The sequence below is a fragment of the Cebus imitator genome, unplaced genomic scaffold, assembly GCF_001604975.1.
Source record: "Cebus imitator isolate Cc_AM_T3 unplaced genomic scaffold, Cebus_imitator-1.0 Scaffold128, whole genome shotgun sequence".
NCBI lineage: Eukaryota > Metazoa > Chordata > Mammalia > Primates > Cebidae > Cebus > Cebus imitator.
The window spans coordinates 1,211,924-1,230,446 of record NW_016107443.1 but is presented as its reverse complement, the minus strand read 5'-3'; the positions used below and the strand labels follow the sequence as shown (position 1 = coordinate 1,230,446).

Below are 18,523 nucleotides of genomic sequence, written 5' to 3'. Positions count from 1 at the left end.
TGCTTGAACAGCTCTTGTGTGCTAACAGATTTTTATTTTTCTGTCCATTTTAAGAATGTCATTTAGGGATTTCATGATTCTGTCTAGATGGACTGTGACAATACCAGATCCCATTGTAATTTTAAATAAATTACATGCCTTTTAATATGACATAGTTCCCCATGATTTGCCATTACACATCTTCTAACATTTCACTCATAAAAGCAGGCTATGGTCACATGTAGACATAAAAGAATCCACAAACCAAAAGATATTTTATAGAGATAATATCAACTTGCCTTACCTTCATTAGGTCAAGTAGAACACTATTCAAAATTCCAAGGTATCTTCTTTCCAAGGACTGAGGATGGTTAACAGCTGGAAACTGTAAGAGCAACACAATGGTAATGTTAACATTTAGGGAAGGATATGTGTGTGCATGTGCTTGTGAATGTTGCAGAAGGGAGCAGAGGAGCAAAAATGCCAATCCCAGTCACATTCATACTTGTATATTACTTTTGTTGTCTACGCATTTTTTTTTTTTTTTGAGACAGTCTCGTGCTGTCACCCGGGCTGGAGTGCAGTGGTGCTATCTTGGCTCACTGCAACCTCCGCCTCCTGGGTTCAAGCAAGTCTCCTGCCTCAGCCTCCCAAGTAGCTGGGATTATAGGAACTTGCCACCACACCTGGCTAATTTTTTGTATTTTTAGTAGAGATGGGGTTTCACTATGTTGGCCAGGCTGGTCTTGAACTCCTGACCTCATGATCCACCCATCTTGGCCTCTCAAAGTGCTGGGATTATAGGTGTGAGCCACTACGCCAGTTGTCTGTGTATTTTTATATGAATTAATGGGACTGGGTGTCAATTAACAGGAAAACTCACAGGTAAAAGATGATACTTAAATCTAGGCAGACAATACTAACGCATGTGAAACAAACTAAAATATAAACATTTGAACTAATTATGTAGTAAAATAGAATATCATCTGCTTACACAATTAGTTCTAATACCTTATACACATGATTCTTAATTACTAATAGTAATTGAGGGACTAGCAGAAGGGATATTATAAGACATCAGATAGAATTCTCATAGCTTCTTAACAAAAACATACCATTTACTCTTGAAAACAGAAGTAAAAAAAGAGAAAGTAAGTGGCCAGTATCTAAAAGGTCACAGAAGTAGAGAGTGAATTCAGACACACATTCTATCATCGCTTTTAATATGCTCTTATAATGACCTGTTTTCGAATCCTTCCTTTTTTAAAGCTGGAACCAAAGACAAAGCTAGGTTCCCAGATTAACAAATGTATTTTTAAATAAAATGAGGGGAAGAGGTCAAGTTTATTTAGATGCACTTTCTGTTCTTTCCTCTGCCAACTCAGATTTTGCAATATCTAGTGGATGTTAAAGTACTAAGTAACATGACTGGCAAAGCCCAATGCCATGTACTCCCTTCCAAATGTGAGGGCTAGTCTGCTTCCATATATTATTTCCTCTATACCAATATACAAGCATTTCAAAGTACTAAAATCCCTAAACACATTAAATAAGTAAATGGAAGGAGGAATTATATAGTAAAATTTCAAACAAGGTATTTCAGGAGTGATTACGACATCATCTCCACACCATGCTCTGGACAGCAGGAGACAAAAAATACAAGTAAGACCCAAACCCTGCTCTTGAGGAATTGGCTGTCTGGTTGGGAAAGCAATCAGTGTTAAACTGTGCAACCATAAATTCTAGTTGAAGCTCACAGAAAGGAAAGACCAAGGTGGTTTATGGCCATGGAGAAAGAACCCATAGGTAATAACTGAACTGGGTTTTGAAAGATATGAAAAATGTAAAGACAGAGAGAAAAGTAGGACATCACCTTTCAGATAGAGGAATAGAATGAACTCAACACAGATGCACAAGGCAATATCCTAAAACTGATTTCTGAGGGAAGTGATGTTATGTGAGGCATTCTGGATATATTATTCTTATTTTAGAGATGAAGAAGGTGACAATCAGAAAGTTCAAATAACTGGTTCAAGGCAAGTTACATAATTAAACAGCAGTAGAACTAGTATTTGCACCCAGTCTTGTGATCCAAACCCACACTCTTTCTAAACCTAGGTGCCTCTCCTAAGGGAAGTACAGAGGTTTCCTTTGATGTTACTGGAGCATTAAATATCAGCCCAAAGAGAAAGACACCAACCATGCTGTGATAAAAGACCCTATACCAGTATATTTTAATATTTTGTGTATGAGGTCTATCTTATGCTACCAGATACCCTCTTCTTTTTCTAGGAGTCAAATTTCATTGATAAAAAAATTAGTGCTGAAAGTCAAAAGGTATTAGAAATATTACAATAAAAAATGACCAAGCAAACTCCTAACTTCAAAGAATTAATTTACATGCTTTTCAATGAGACCTGCCATTCTAATAGGAAATAATTCAGCAAACAGCCAAAACTCATGCATAGAAGTTTAACGTATATCCCTATCAGTCTTGTTTCTTTCTGAATTATGTGGCCAATCCAATCTAATCCAATGAGAATGCCTCTTTGCTGAGCACTATGTGTGAAGTTCTGGTCTGGACATTTTACAAATAATATTTCATCTTTACACCAATCCAATCAGGCAGTCCTTTGGTTATCATCATCTTACACAAGAAGAAATAGAGGCACAGGATGGTGAAATAACTTCCTGACATCATTCAAAACAGTAAATATGGATCCAGGTCTTGAACCCAGAGCCTAGGCCCTATACTATGGGGCATCAACTGTTTTTTATCTATTTTTTAATTTTATTTATCACAATAATGCAAACCACTATAGCATCATCTTGTAGATTTTCCTGTCTCTACACAACTAAATCCAAATGCGCATCTCACTGGACTGGTTACTGGTGAGTCCGTAGTGAACAGCAGATGCAGTTTACATGTCCCATGTGCTTACCTATCTATCATAGACATTCTCAAATAACATCATGAAAGAAAACTTCTCCCTCAAAAGATATTGTCAAGCCTCCAAAGAGATTAAACTCATTTAGTTAAAATACCAAAAACATTTTCAGACTAAAATGTATAAGTATTAAGGTTTATAAAAGTCAAAGTGTGATGGAGGCAGCAATTGTCCTGAAGGATGTTTGTAAGCAGCAATGTCATATGCTGTCAAGCATTTTATAGATAATATTGTTTAGGGAAGAAGACTATGAACAAACAGGACCACAGACAAATGAGAAAAAGATATCCTTTGTGGGACCTATCTAATCAAAATGCTCCTTGTTCTTCAATAATCATTTCAAATGTCAAATGCTCCATAAAGTCTTCTCTAATGAATCCGCAACCATGATTTCTAACTTTACAGAATATTTGACACTCTCATGTTCTAAACCATATGGAAATACATTAGAAAACTGTACAATGTGGTAAATAATGCAGTACTTTATTATATACCCTGCTTTCTTATCAACTGTATTGTTTTCTAATTATTTTGTGGATGAAAGTCTTAATTCTTCAGCTAGTTTATAAGTTATTAAAGCCAAGTAGCACGTCAGACCTGTTTATACTCTCTTCAGAGAATCCAGCATAGAGCCTCATTAACCAGGCCAAGAACAAGTCAGCCAGCAAACCAGGCTTAATGTTCCAGCAGTTAATGTTAAAATCCTGAGATCAAATATTTAATCATTCAACACTATTCAGCCTAGCAGGCACTATTCTAGGTGTGCTGCAAATATAATGGTGAACACAACAGTTCATTTCCTCAGGGAATTCATTAGTCCAGTGAAGATACATATTTGCAAACAGCTACTTAAAGGAGAATGCAATGGGTGCTACAGAGGAGGTATGACCAGAGTGTTATTGAGTCACCAGTTTCCCCTCCAATAGTCTAGAAGGCCTTCAGGGAGGGAAGAAATTTGTCTTGAGTCCAGGGGAAGAAGAAGGAGGAGAAGAAAGAGGGGTGAGTGTTGGGAGCATTATAGAAATGGAAATGCAGACTATAGAAGCAATATGTCAAGGAAATGGTGAGAGGTTCAATGTGGCCAAAGAGCATACACTGGGCCAAGCAGGGAGGCAGAGATGAGGCTGAAGGGCTAAGATGAAGGGGTTTTTAAAGCTACCCTAAAGAGTTTAAACTTTCAGCAATCTTGAAGAGGTATCTAAACAAAGAAGAGAATTGTGTGGTTTGAGAAATGTGAGAAGGCTAAAGTGAAAAGAGAAAGATCAGGGGATCCGTTTGGGGGTAGTGGTCAAAGGTTAGGTAAAGGTAAAAGGGTAGAAGAAGCATGAGAAATAGAAAAAAAATACGGTTGAGCTTAAATGACGATGCTACAGACGGGTTAATCACTTCTCAGATATGTAGTACGTACTTACTAGATATGGTAGTTTCTGTGTTAAATGCTGGAAACACATCTGTGATATGATAAAACAGTTAATTTTTGCCCTTGAGAAATTTAAATTCTAGTGAGGGAGGACTAGATAGTTAATAATTAACAAGTAAAGAAATAGACAAAATCATTCCATACTGTGGTAAGTTCTATGATAGAAAAAAAGGGTGTTATGGGATAAAGAGAATAGGAAGGAGGTAGGGGCGGTATGTTGGGTGGCCAGAGAAAGGGGCACTCTTTGAGACTGACAGAATGAGAAGGCACCACACGAGGGAAGCACCTTGCCAGGAAAGGAAGCCATGAGTCCCAAGTTGATGAAACTGGAAAAACCGTGGAATGTTTACAGAAGCCAAAGAACAAAAAAGGCAAGCGTGCTGCGAATCTGGAGAATGGGGGGAATAGAGATAGGTATGAGATGAGGTCAGGCAAGGAAGGTCTCATAGTCTACAGCAAGGAGTTTAGATTGATTCTCAGTGAAAATGCAATTCATTAATTATGACTAACTTTATTTCTGAATATAATAGATTTTTCTTTCTTCTAGACTGTGGACAAATCCTGTTTATTGTCATATTTCCAACATCTAGTATAACAAATGTTTGAAAATGTTGAGCTAACCTGCTAAACCACATGTGCTGCTGTCACCCCAATTACTGGTCATATCTGGCAAATTTTTGGCTTACAAAAGCAAAAATAAAAGGAGAAAAGACAAACTTGCCTGAGGTAACTCAGACCAATGTGAAAGGGAGAGAGAGAGAGAGCAGGAGGAGATAAAAGAGACACTGGTAGGCCTTTGTCCATTCATTTCACCCACATTCACTGCACCTAGAAGGAGCTGGATGGTTGGGCACCCAGGTTTGAGTAGTGGTGGTCTCTAAAGGGAAATTAACTGAGGGCCAGAAAGTCAAAAGAAAAAAACAAAGTACTTTGTAAATGGCAAAGTAACATGGTTTGAGAATTATGCATTTCAGAGAAAGGAAGGAAATGGTGAGGAGATTATTTTATAGTTGCCACAATGACCAGCAATTGTCCCATGTTGGCCCAAAAAAGTAGCTGAAAACTTTAAAAAAGTTGTTTTTGGGGTAGATGAAAGACAGAAGTAACCTGTAACTCACTGAGCACTCCAGCAAGGTGACTCCTCCTCATTTGGGAAAAATTTATACTTTCTAAGACACTATTTAGCATATTCTTAGAAAAGCCTTGCACAAAGTTGTCAAGTCTAGGAAAGGCTGCCCAAGACAATACATTAATTTTTTTTTTGAGACAGAATCTCACTCTGTCACCCAGGCTGCCTCAGCTCAATGCAACCTCTACCTCTTGGGTTCAAGCAATTCTCTTAACTGCCTCCCCGGTAGCTGAGACTACAGGTGTGTGCCATCATGTCCGACTAATTTTTCTATTTTTTGTAGAGACGGGGTTTCACCATGTTAGCCGGGCTGGTCTCAAACTCCTGGCCTTAAGTGATCCGTCTAACTTGGCCTCCCAAAGTGCTGGGATTATAGGAGTGAGCCACTGTTCATGGCCCCAAGGCAATACACTGGTTGGAAAAGATGATTTGATGTTTCACTGTCAGTGGACCAGAAATATTTACTAAAACAAGAACCTTTAAATCTGGGGAATTCAAGTTTTCAGGGCTCTCCTCAAATCACTACAAATATGTTTGCTCAATATTCATACATTTGGTATATTTGGGGGATGCTTACTATTTTGGATAAAGAAACAGTCTAGGCTGGGTGTGGCGGCTCACACCTGTAATCCTAACACTTTGGGAGGCCAAGGTGGGCAGATTACAAGGTCAGGAGATCGAGACCATCCTGGCTAACATGGTGAAACTCCGTATCTACTAAAAATACAAAAAATTACCCAGACGTGGTGGCACACACGTGTAGTCCCAACTACTCGGGAGGCTGAGGCAGGAGAATTGCTTGAACCCAGGAGGCGGAGGATGCAGTGAGCCAAGATCATGCCACTGCACTCCAGCCTGGGCAACAGAGCGAGACTGTCAACAATAACAAAAAAGAAACAGTCTAAGATAACCAAAGTTTAGAGTGTAAGAATGTATACAGTAAAAAAGATTTTGAAAAACTGGAACTTACAAATTTTAAAAAAGATGAGAATTTGAATTCTAACCACTTTTTAAATTCACAAATACTATAAAAGATTTCAAAATAAAATATTATGGTAGGGATTATAAACATCATATGGGAAAAGAAATAGCATTCAAGGGATAGTTTAGCATTCCATTGTTGTTCAAATGGTATTTGAATTCTATTCAAATATTGCAGTATTGATTCCATTTTGGGTTTCAGCAAAACCTCTTACCCGGAGCCCATGGAAGCGAGGATTACTGTAGAAGAGCTTCATCTGCTCAGATGGAAGTGGTCCTAGCACCTTCTGAATAGTAAAAAGTTGGTCAATTTCACTTTCTCCGGGAAATAAAGGCTGTCCATCGCTAAGCTCCCCAAGAATACAGCCCACCGACCACATGTCTACGGACTTTCCATAGGGAGCGCTGAAAAATAACGGAAGAGATTATTTTGGCAACTGAAAAAATACAGTGTTTTGATAATTTCCAAATTATTGTGAACAAATTTATAATTTGCAGCAAACTTGTATATTTATGCAATTAAAATCTTCCATGTGAAAAAAGGTAAGGCTGAAAAGTAAATCATAAGAACACAGGTGAATAAACCTATGCTAATAAAGCCATCAATTTAATAACAATTTAGTATACACTAATTTGAAAAGTATTCACATAAATATATGTAAATATATATATATATATATCTTAAACCTGAATGGCTTAATAAACCCTAATACAGTATACATGTCTGGCAAGTAATACCTCACTAGGGGAATGAAATGCTTCCAAAGAATTGTATTTTCTAAGACAAATAATTATCCTTCAGCTCTCTAAATGTCAAAAAGATACATCTTATCCATTTTATGAGTTTAGTCTATTAAAATTTACTATGGACTGACTTATGTGTTTTCTTAACAACGAATATTATTTAACCTTCCATTACTCAGCATCACAGTTTCTGATAGCTAAGATTGTGCTAAGGTCTACCATATTTTTTATTTGAACATAATATGTGTAGCCTATGTATATAGAGCTTTATGGTAGCTATTTCCCTCAAAACATTTTCCAGTTTACTTAGGAGTTTATAGCTTTCTTCTAGGGTATGAGTTTACCAGAGGGCTTTAGGAGTGTTGCTATTATTGATAAATGGAGGTTGTATATGAAAATTTAGGTACCCTCAAAACAGTTTTATATCTATTTCCCAGTACCTACAGTGTTAAAATTATTTATAGCAAATTAAGAAACCACACACACACACACACACACACACACACACACACACACAAAGTGCGCATGTTCACACACGTTTCAAACATAAATAATCCAAGCTTTAAGAAGGGAAAGCCAAAAGAAAATATCTGAAAAAGAATATAGAATGAAATTCTGGAATGCCAAAATGATATAGTAGTGAAACAAAACTTATAAATCAAAGGACTGTTAACATTATACAGAACAGATTTCTAGGATAACAAATCATTGCAATGGTAAGTCAATATTTCATTTATTCATTTCCTTCCCATATCAACCTAAGAACCACACAAAGAAACTTCACTTAGATCTTTTTGGTAAGTTTGTTAGGCAGGGAAAGATACTGATCTTTCTTTCCTATCTGTATGAGAGAGAGAAAATTTGTTCCATAGTGCTAGATGGAGAAACTTATGGAAATTTTCCATATACCCACTACAAGCTATTTTTCTTCTGTCATCTGATTTGAATAATTTATGCAGCTGGAATGATTCTGAATGTCAAGGACAAAGCCTTGAGAATGTATAAAATTTAAATTCTTAATGTATAACCAAATATCTGATTTCAAAGGGATTTTTACTAATACAGTCTTCAACTAGTACTTGATAATCAATTAGCAATGCTCATTTTAGCACTAATTTAGTTACATTATCCCCATACTTTCAGCAGCTACCACACATCTCTAAACATAACTCTAGTTTTTCTATAAGTATTATTAGGCAGCAAATACTCTCTGAAGATTCACAATAAGGCTGTCCTCAAGATAAACTTCTTGAAGCCATGTTACAGACACCACCATATTACAACAAGCCCTTCTACTACATTTGAGTCCTCAGATGGGGTTCTAAGAATGATCTACTTCATACTCAGTTCTCTATTGGTAAAGTGTCCAGTAAATTCAAATTTCCCAAAAGAAAATGCACTATGCATCCCAATGAGTCCAAAAGGTACACAGGAAAAATATAGACAAACACAAAGAAAGTCAATCCTAATTCTAAGATTAAAAATTAGCATAAAAATTCTAAACTCTGCCCACACAATGGAAGAGATAATAAAGTGACTAAGCATCATTTGTTTCTCAGGATAAAGCAAGCTTTTGATTAAAAAAAATAGTAAAGCTTTCAAAAAGTAATATCAATGATTCTTACAGGCTTTAGGTCAGCAATGAATCAAGAATTACTACTAGATGGTTGGAAGATAGTGGAAAATAAGTAGTTAATATCGAAATAAACCCTCAGTGAGTAACTTAAACATGCAGTCATCATGCTCTTCAGAAAAAAATCCAGAAACTTATATTACTATTACATAAAAAACATTTTTAAAAATTAAATTCCTCATGTCTCCCAGATACACGTATGGAACGCTAAAGAAATGAAACCTACAATTTGTTCACTTGTCATCATTATCACTATATCTAATTTTATTTGTGGAGTATAGCTTCTTTCTCTGTTCTTGGGTGGTCCCAAAGAAGGAAATACAATCTAGGAAAAATAATCCTACAACTAGGGTAGGTAGAGAATTATTAATGAGAACTACAGGCTCCTTCTTAGGCTTTAAAGTTAAATGTACTAAAAAGAAAAGAACCTGACCAGAAGACCTTTTTCTGGTGCTAATAGATGAATGAAACAGCATTGAAAGTTAAAGGGTGGGCACAAAGGAAATGAATGTAGAGATGTTACTGATAAAATCGTCAATACAGCACTATTTTGAATAGCCATTTATCATCAAATAGGATTTACACTGTTCAGAACAAAAATGGCAATTGGTTTGTTTTGGTTTTTTTTGTTTTTTGTTTTTTTTGTGATGGAGTCTCGCTCTGATGCCCAGGTTGGAGTGCAGTGGTGTGATATCAGCTCACTGCAACCTCTGCCTCTGGGATTCAAGTGATTCTCCTGCCTTAGCCTCTCAAGTAGATGGGACTACAAGTAGGCATCACTATGCCTGTCTAATTTTTATATTTTTTGTAGAGACAGGGTTTCACCATGTTGCCCGGGCTGCTCTTGAACTCCTGAGCTCAAGGGATCCACTAGCTTTGGCCTCCCAAAGTGCTGGGATTACAGGCATGAGCCACTGTACCCAGTCTGGTTAAATATTTACTCCATGTGCCTGACAAAATGGCTGGATGTAAGAGATACTTGATAAGTATTTGATGAATGAATAAATTAACAAATAGGTAAGACAGAATGTCAAACTGTGTGGATATTCACATTTTTCATGTGGAAGTTTATTAGCAAAGATGGTTACAATAATTTTTTCCATTTCCATACATATGCCATTTTGTAATATGCTCTGCCATTTGTCCCATCAAGAGGTGGAGTTGATTTCTCCATACCATCAATCAGGGGTTGGTCATGCAACATGCTTTGGTCAACGAGGCAAAAGCCATACAAAAAAAGGCCTGAAAGCTACTGTTGCTTTGGGGCTCACCCTTTTATAGCACAGAATTCTCTAACTATCACACTTAGAAACTTGGACTAGCCTACTGGAGGATAAGTCTCCAGGGATCAGAGATGTTCTGACCCATCTGAGACCCCTAAACTAACCAGCTCCCAGATGACCTGCCAGCTGACTATACCTCCATGAGTGACTCCAGGGGAGACCAGCAGAAGAACCACCAAGCTGAACTCAAACTGCTGATGCCCCCACACCCAGAATTGTAAGCAAACAAAATAGTGCTTATTTCATACCATTAAGTTTTAGGTAGTTTGTTATACTTCAATATGTAACTGACACATTTAATTAACTGAGGTTTATTTTCCATAGATGATCTCAAAGCCAACGACAATAGGATCAGCAGATGTGGAGATGTCATTCTATTTTGGGACTGTAACTCACCCAAGTAAGAGTTCTGGGGATCGATACCATCTGGTCGCAACGTACTCTGTGTAATTAGCATTATTGCCTTCTGACAGATTACGAGCAAAACCTGAAAGATAGAGAAGTCCAAAGCTGTAACTTCGAAAAATAAATAATAATTCATGTTGGTAAAATATTTCAGTGCTAGTAATACTTTAAACAACATCAAAAGAATGTGATGACTGTTCTTGCATGGGCTATTTATTAATAATATCCTTATCTTAAAAAGTTAGTAGAGTGTTCCTATGTCAATTGAAAGACATACAATGTATTCGCTTCAAATCTAGTCTCTTCACTATGCTAAAGAAATCCATGTTTTCAAAGTCACTCCATGCATTTATAATTATTCAGAGTGTACTTTTAAATCAGCTCTCTCAATAAATCCAAACCTTAGGAAAAAAATGAAATGAAGTCCCCACAAAAGCTAGAAATCAAAGTCAAACTAGCATATTGTAGATGGTCATTAATTTTGCTATGTGGCACTTACACAGTATTTGCATATGTATTGTTGCTGAGCAGTTCTGGCCCTAACATAAACAGTAATGGAAACAAAGCAGGCCAAAATTAGTATAATTTCCTAATGACTGAGCATATTAGGGATATCTTAGTTACCAATTACAGACTCTATCACAACTTTTACCCCCACCCTTTCAAAAGGTTTTAGGGCCACTGCATAGCCACAAAATAAGGCAGGAGGATAAGTTAATCATCCATCTAACTCACCAAACACAACATAGGTTCACTGTGAACAGTTACAGCAAATCAGAACATTAAAATTAAGAGTAAAAATTAAGGTGTACATCAGTTTTGAGACATGGAAAATAGCGTTTCTTAAAATGAAACAGCAATAAATAACAACAATCACAGCACAAGACAAAACCTCCAACTTCGGATAATCAGTGTTTCTTCATAAGACATGCTTTGAATAAATATTTGTATTTTTGAATGGGGTTCTTCAAGTCAGACCAAAAGCTGCATGCTCTGGGAGGGGAAACAATTAGGAAGTCCTTGCTAGGGATACACGGGACACAGAATGTCACATGTGGTGCTGCCAGAAGGAACTTCCTGACCATTCACAACAGCCTTTTCTCTGAGAAATAATGCCAGACCAGGAGTACTCTTTTCCTACTATTAACCATTCTATAGGCATTATTTTATATTTATATCTTGCTTTATATTTTCAGTAACTTAAGTCTCCGTTTTGGGTGGTAATCACAATTACAGACAGGAAATCAGAAACAGATGCTATTCCTGAAAATCATAATGCTAAGAAAATGCTAAAAATGCTACAATCAAAATCTTTTAGATCTAGTATTCAATATTTCCTTTATCCTAAGCACATTCTTTAAAAATTTAGGATATAGCAAGACTCTTTTACATACTAGTCCTTATCATAAAGTATGGAGAAAATTAGCTCCCATAAAACATTTTTTCTCAGGCAAACAGATTGATAATATTCAAAACCTTTGAAAATATTAAGTGACAAGAGCTACACATTGCTTCCAATTGCTACAATGGACAAAGTGCATAGGTGATGAATGTGTAATTATGAAATATTTGACATTTAAATATTAAATATGAAAAAAGACATTTAAAAAATCAAGTGTTTATTTTTCAGAATACAGGTTAGACAAAACTATAATTTTAAAAAGTGACCCATGAGCTAAACAACCTAACATACAATCTAAAATTTTTTTCTTAATTATTTTAATTTAAATGTTTAACTGAGATTAATACAGAGTTATCTACATGGGAGACATAGACAATTTTCTACTAGGAGAGAGTACAACTAAAAAAATTTCCCTATACATTCAATCAAGAGCTGGAATATTATACATTACTAATCCCATTCACTGAACATTTAGAGGGAACAAATGAAAATGCTCTAAAAATGTCTTTTGACTTTATAGATATATAACTATTGCATATACAAAAGACTTATGTGTATTTATAGAGGAATACTTTTGGTGTTTATGATTAAACCTGGAACAACTATCAACATTAAAAAAATTTTGTGAAGTTATCAGGCATTAGGCTTATATGTGTATTTGCTTTGAACTAATTCTTATTAAACAAAAACCATATGACAAATTTTTTAAAATAGTAGACAATACTCTGAAAAGAAAGAGCAGTACTCCTCTAGCAATCAAGTTTTCAACATATGACTCAACAGAATGTTCCTCTACCAATTTAAGTCAAAACATATTAATTACTTTTAATATTCCTTTAAAAACTACCTATGTGTTACAATAAATTAATTCTGTTAAGTACCAGGACTTAATTTCTTTTTAACTTACCAAAGTCGCACAGTTTTAGGACATCATTGTGGCTGATTAAGAGATTTTCTGGTTTTATATCTGGAGTGTCAAGATTAAAAAAGGAAAATTAGTAAAAATGTTATATGTTCTCCTGATTGACACTGTTAGATCACTGCAACAGCATCTAATTAGAAATATCTAGAGTAATTTGAATAGAAAACTGTGGCAGCAAAAAGAAAAGTAACACATTTTATGCTGGTACATAAAAGTTTCAATGAATTTCTTTTTCAGAAACATGCAGGCCACAATTTCAAAAATAATTTTTTCCTTTTTAACTATTAAAAGGATTAACTGGATCTCTGAAAGAATTTTAAGAATAATTAAATCTAGGCCAATACATTTAAAAAAACTATTACTTCATAAAATACTAATAATACCAATTTTTGGAGATAGAAAATATTTACACTCACAAGTACTTTAAAATGAGAATAAATAGCTAGCATTATATTTACTGGAGAAAAAATACAAGATATGCTTTCTGTTACATTCTTCTACATAATTTCTATATTTACATCTCTTTAGCTTTTCCACATGGTTCACAATTATCAATGTCTAATGCTGAAGCCACACTGGATGAGTCAAATTAAGATTTCTAATTTTTTCCATGTTTTGAAGATATGGTGGGAGTTAAGTAGAAATTCACAGAAAATACAGCTGAATTCTCTCCTTGGGAGGCATCTCACAATTGTATTTTTAGAGTAGAATACCCATCATTTATATCATATGGTAGAAGTGCAAATGGAGAAAGGGCAGAGGTAGTAAAATCTGTAGATTTCAAATCATGGTTTCTACCATTAATTCGCAACCACTGATTCACTATGCACGTAACCAAATCACAGCATCATGACGGAAATGCACCTAATTCGGATCCTCATTAATATCCTCAAACTACATTATAGACTGTTACTAGAATCATTACCCTAGACACTAGATGTCCAGTTGATGTGGAGATCTACCCATGCTACCAACAACCTTGATAAAGTAACTGCTATGAGAATCAAATACAAGAGAAGTATAAACTGTTTCTAGGAATAACAGATGTTAGCATTCTTCCTATGACCTTTAAATTATTCTAACAAGTGAGACTATTTTTAAAGTGATATCCTTGTGCGTTTATGTATAGGTAAATTAAAATATAGCATTCTTTTATCTGCTAATTCAAAGACAAAAAGTAGATACTGCAATATTTTTTGATAAATATTTAGGGTCACTGTTGTATCAGTTTGTGTCCCACTACTGTAAAACTCTGCAATGCAAGAGAGATTATCAGGAGAAGATATAGGTACAGAGTCAAAGATGATGCTGAGCAAGTAATTTCCCTTTCATTGCTATAAACCACCCACTTCATGGCAGTAAAGGACAAAACAGTTTATGGGAGTATAATTATGACCTTTTTGCAGGGTGATCATGCCTGCAAATGCAGACAATGGGCACTTTTCACTAACATGTAGGGAAAATTAGGAGGTGAAGGTACACACTGGAGATTGCTGGTGTAAGAAGGAATGAGACATGAATGCCAATAGGAGCCAGTGAACTTAGGGACCACCTATATGAAGCCTGATTTGGAGTTGTTTCACATTACCTGGTCTATGTGCAGGATCAAGACTATAGAGATCAACATTTTGCTCTTCTCCTATACCCAAGTAAGTTTCAAAGTTCACACTTGTTGAGTTCTCTTATATCACTAGGCATTTCTACAGTTGGGAGTGGATCTATAATGCAACTGTAAAGATCTCACCACAATATCCAAATAAATTTGTAATCCATTCTTTTGGTGACAGAAAAGGAGATTCAGAGAGCAAATGACTTCTCATATCTTGTACTTCCAAAATATACTTAATTTAAATGGCAATGTCAATGCTTATGAAAATATTCTTTAAGATAGTAACGTCTGAAATACTCTTAACTTTATTTGATGTTTTAATATTTTCCATTTAAAAAAATCTCATACTCACCTCTATGGACAATATCATTCTTATGACACCAGTGAATAGCCTTGATTAGCTGATAGATGTAGCTTTTCACTTTCTCAGGTGGAACTCCATTGGGCATTTCTTCCAGCAATTCGAGCATATTCTAAAAATTAAACAGAGTCATTAATTTCCCAAATTGGGTAGGCCCATAAATTATGTATTAACAATTTTATAATGCACCTAGAATAATTCATCCAATACAGAGCATGTATTTTTTTTTATTGTTTTGCTTTCTATATACAACTTTTTCATGCTGAATCAGGATTAAAATTGGGTATTTCTTTTATGAGAAATTCCATTTCTACTATTCCCTAATGCTACCCCAAATAATAACCCTGTATACTTTCCACTCTCCTTTAAGGTTTTCAGGCATTATTTTAGAATAATTTGAAGAGAAAAGCAATACAACGTAGAAATATGACACTGTAATGTATAAAGTGGGGAAAGAATCATTTTAACACAGTGTGCTACATCTCTGCAATAGAACCTTGTGATAAAAATCTGGCTTTGAAAATACTTCTGGAAGATCTGGGTAATACTCATAAAAGAAAAAAAATGTCTAAAATTAAAAATGATCAATACATTTAGTACAAAAATTCAAACAGGCCACCAGAAAATACTGTTGAAATAAAAAGTCACAGGCCCCATACAATTCAATACTCAAAACCTTAATTTGGAGTCAGAGACCATTATAAAAAAAATTCATGCACAATTTTTTATTATGTGGAAACTCCACTTAGCCAGTCTCTATTGAATTTCCAGATTAACAAAACATTCTCCTTTCCCACTGTAAAGTACAAGGCCCATGGCACAAACATAGCTTATTTTATGTAGGCAACCATCCAGGACAGCAGTTCTCAAAGTGTGACCTGTGGATCTGTGGGATCTAAGACCTTGCAAAGGGCCCATGAAGTCAAAGCTATATTCATAAGGTAGACTATGACATTGGCCTTTTTCACTGCGTTGGCATTTACACTGATGGTACAAAGCAACAATAGGTAAACTGCTGGCACCTCAACATGAATCAAGGCATTGGATTCTTTAATCCAATTAAACCTTGCCTCTAAAAAAGAAAACAGAAGTTTTAGTTCTAAGGACATCCTTGATGAAGCAGTACAAAATATTACTTTGACTAAGTTTCAATTGTTGAGTACATGTCTTTTTTGGAAATCTGCATAAAATGGCAGACTGCACATAAAGCCCTCCTGGTGCACATGCGCCATCTGTACAATGGCTGCCCTGAGGAAAAGCACTTGAAAGACTGAGATGCAAGCTGAACGAGCTGCTTTACGTGGAATGCCATTTTTTACTTTAAAGAATAACTGACATACAAACTTATCTATGTTAACAGGCAATACATTTATTGTTATTTTTAAATGAACTAATATTTTTATATTGCTCAGTCATGACTAATATGAGAAACACTAATAGATAAAATACACATAAATAAAAAGCTCTTAGGGTTCCCAATAATTTTCGGAGTGTGAAGGGGCCGTAAGATCAAAAAGTTCGAAATTCATTGCACTAATTTGGCCTCACGATTTTGTTCCCACCATTCAAGTTGTATACCTATAAAGACTCAGTTGTATTTACTCTCATGCCTATTAATAGATAGGCATGAGAGATGCACTTATTATTTTAATATAATTAAATACCACATAAACCAATGAAATAATGTTTTTGTTTAAAAAAGAGTTGCTGTTGATAAGAAAACAAAGTTGAATACTTTACAGAGGCTTAATAAAGGAGAAGCCACTAAACTTGTTGCCATCTAATCAAATATGAGACAACTACAAAACACTGGCAAGGGATGGGTGCTGGTGGGAACAAGCATGTCCACTGAAGGATTCTGCATGGAGATTGCTTTGCAGATGTTTTTGAGCATTTGCTTTACGTTAAAGATGCATTACAGGTATGATGTATGTAAAAAAGACCCATCAGAATTTCAGAAGAGCAATATGCAAAAGCCCTTGACCCCGCCTTTATAGTGTGGTAAATGAATACATACAGTATTTATATTACCAATTAAACATTTTAAGTATGTATGCATCGTTTTTTGATTCTCCATTTGAATCCCTTTTTCAATTAACAAATTTGTAGGCAGTCCCAAATGCATAGGTGGAATAGGAAGGCTTTGTAATATAGAAAACAAATTGTATCTCTTGTTTCCTATTCCATTCTAAATTCCTAAGTGGCAGAGATATTGTCCTCCAGCATCCAGTCTTCCCTTACTCCGCAGGAACATAATTTTCAAGTGGAGGCCTAGCTGCCCAGAACAAAGAGTACATTTCCCTTCTGCCTTGCAGCTAATGTAGTCACGAAACTATGTCCTGGCCAAGGGGATGTGACAGCTGGAACTCTATCCTGACCTTTAGGACAAGGGTCACACCTCAGCGTGGTGGAGCAGAGCTGCCACACACTAGTCCTGTACTGCCCTACCTTTGTATTTATACGTGAGGGTAGTATACACAGAGACCCAGGATTATAGAGGTTTAAGCCTCTGTAATCCTGGGTCTCTGTTACCAGCCCCTTACCCCTTAGAGCACTTTCCCCTTGCTCTCCTGAGACTTACTGTTAATTATAAGGCACTGACACTAATGTGGCAAGTATGACAGACATGTTCTACCTAAGAACCACAGGGTCGGAGGACGAATCTTAGGCCTGACTGTCAGACAGACAGACAGTTCTAGTAGCAGCTCAGCCATTTACCAGCAGGGAGATTGCAGACACACGAAATTGCCTCTCCCAGTGAGGAAACAGGCACACAGAGGTGACTTCTCCATTTGTTATACTAAATTATTATTAATGAACAATCACCATGAGAATAGAAATAAAAAAAGATAAACTAAAATAGATGTCAAAATTTTCTTACTTGGTAGTGTAAACTGCAAACTGCATGATTATTTGTGATAATGAAAAAACAAAGAGCAGCCAGGCATGGTGGTGCGCGCACCTGTAGTCCTAGCAACTCAGGAGGCTGAGGTGGGAGATTTGCTTGAGCCCAGGAGTTTGAGGCTGCAGTGTGCTATAATCACACCTGCAAACAGTCACTACACTCCAGCGTAGGCAACATAGTGAGGCCCCATCTCTAAAAACAATTTTTTAAAATAAAGGACATCTGATTTCCCCTGGAATTCTAATATAGCAATTCTTTTTTTTAATAGAACTTTCTTTTAAAAACCAACTTTTAGTTTTATTTTGGTATGGAAGCTACCTTAGAGGAATGTATAAATTGACACACAAAAAGAAACTTAGATTCTGGAAAAGGAACATATAGCAGTGGTTTAAGGCTACAAAGAACCTTCTAGCAACTTCCCAGTTTTTCTAGTAATGAAATTATTACATGTATTTTTTTTTTTTTATTTCAAAAAATAACTTGTAAAGGCTGAATGCATTCAAAGCCACATTACTAGTCAGTTACCTTGGCAATACTGCTTTCCATTTGGTTATGACAATGTCAATGCTGTCATTTATGGTATAGCAAGCACCTGGGTATAGACCTGCAGCAAACATAAACCTCTCCAGCTTCAACTTCTTTGGACAATAGCATAGGAATTGGTAGGAGCCACCTGTTTACTCACCAAGGAAACCTGCTAAAAGGTTTGCCTGGCTCTAGTTTCTTCTACGATTATTAAAGTGTTTATCTGTTTAAATTCTTGACCATAATAACTGCTGTAGGTCAGCTGCTCCCCAAGAAA

The 18,523-nt window shown here is 35.8% G+C and overlaps 1 protein-coding gene across 3 annotated transcripts in view; it reads right to left on the bottom strand.

The window, feature by feature from the left end:
• Window positions 1-18,523, bottom strand: part of CDKL5 (cyclin dependent kinase like 5) — a 213,136-nt gene that overhangs the window by 57,535 nt on the left and 137,078 nt on the right. For all 3 annotated transcript variants that reach the window (XM_037742797.1, XM_017540632.2, XM_037742796.1), the window contains exons 6-10: window positions 14,808-14,928; window positions 12,832-12,891; window positions 10,514-10,604; window positions 6,673-6,862; window positions 284-364 (exon numbers count right to left, since the gene is read on the bottom strand). In XM_037742797.1, coding sequence (XP_037598725.1) covers window positions 284-364; window positions 6,673-6,862; window positions 10,514-10,604; window positions 12,832-12,891; window positions 14,808-14,928 — 543 coding nt within the window. The remainder of the gene's footprint in view (window positions 1-283; window positions 365-6,672; window positions 6,863-10,513; window positions 10,605-12,831; window positions 12,892-14,807; window positions 14,929-18,523) is intronic.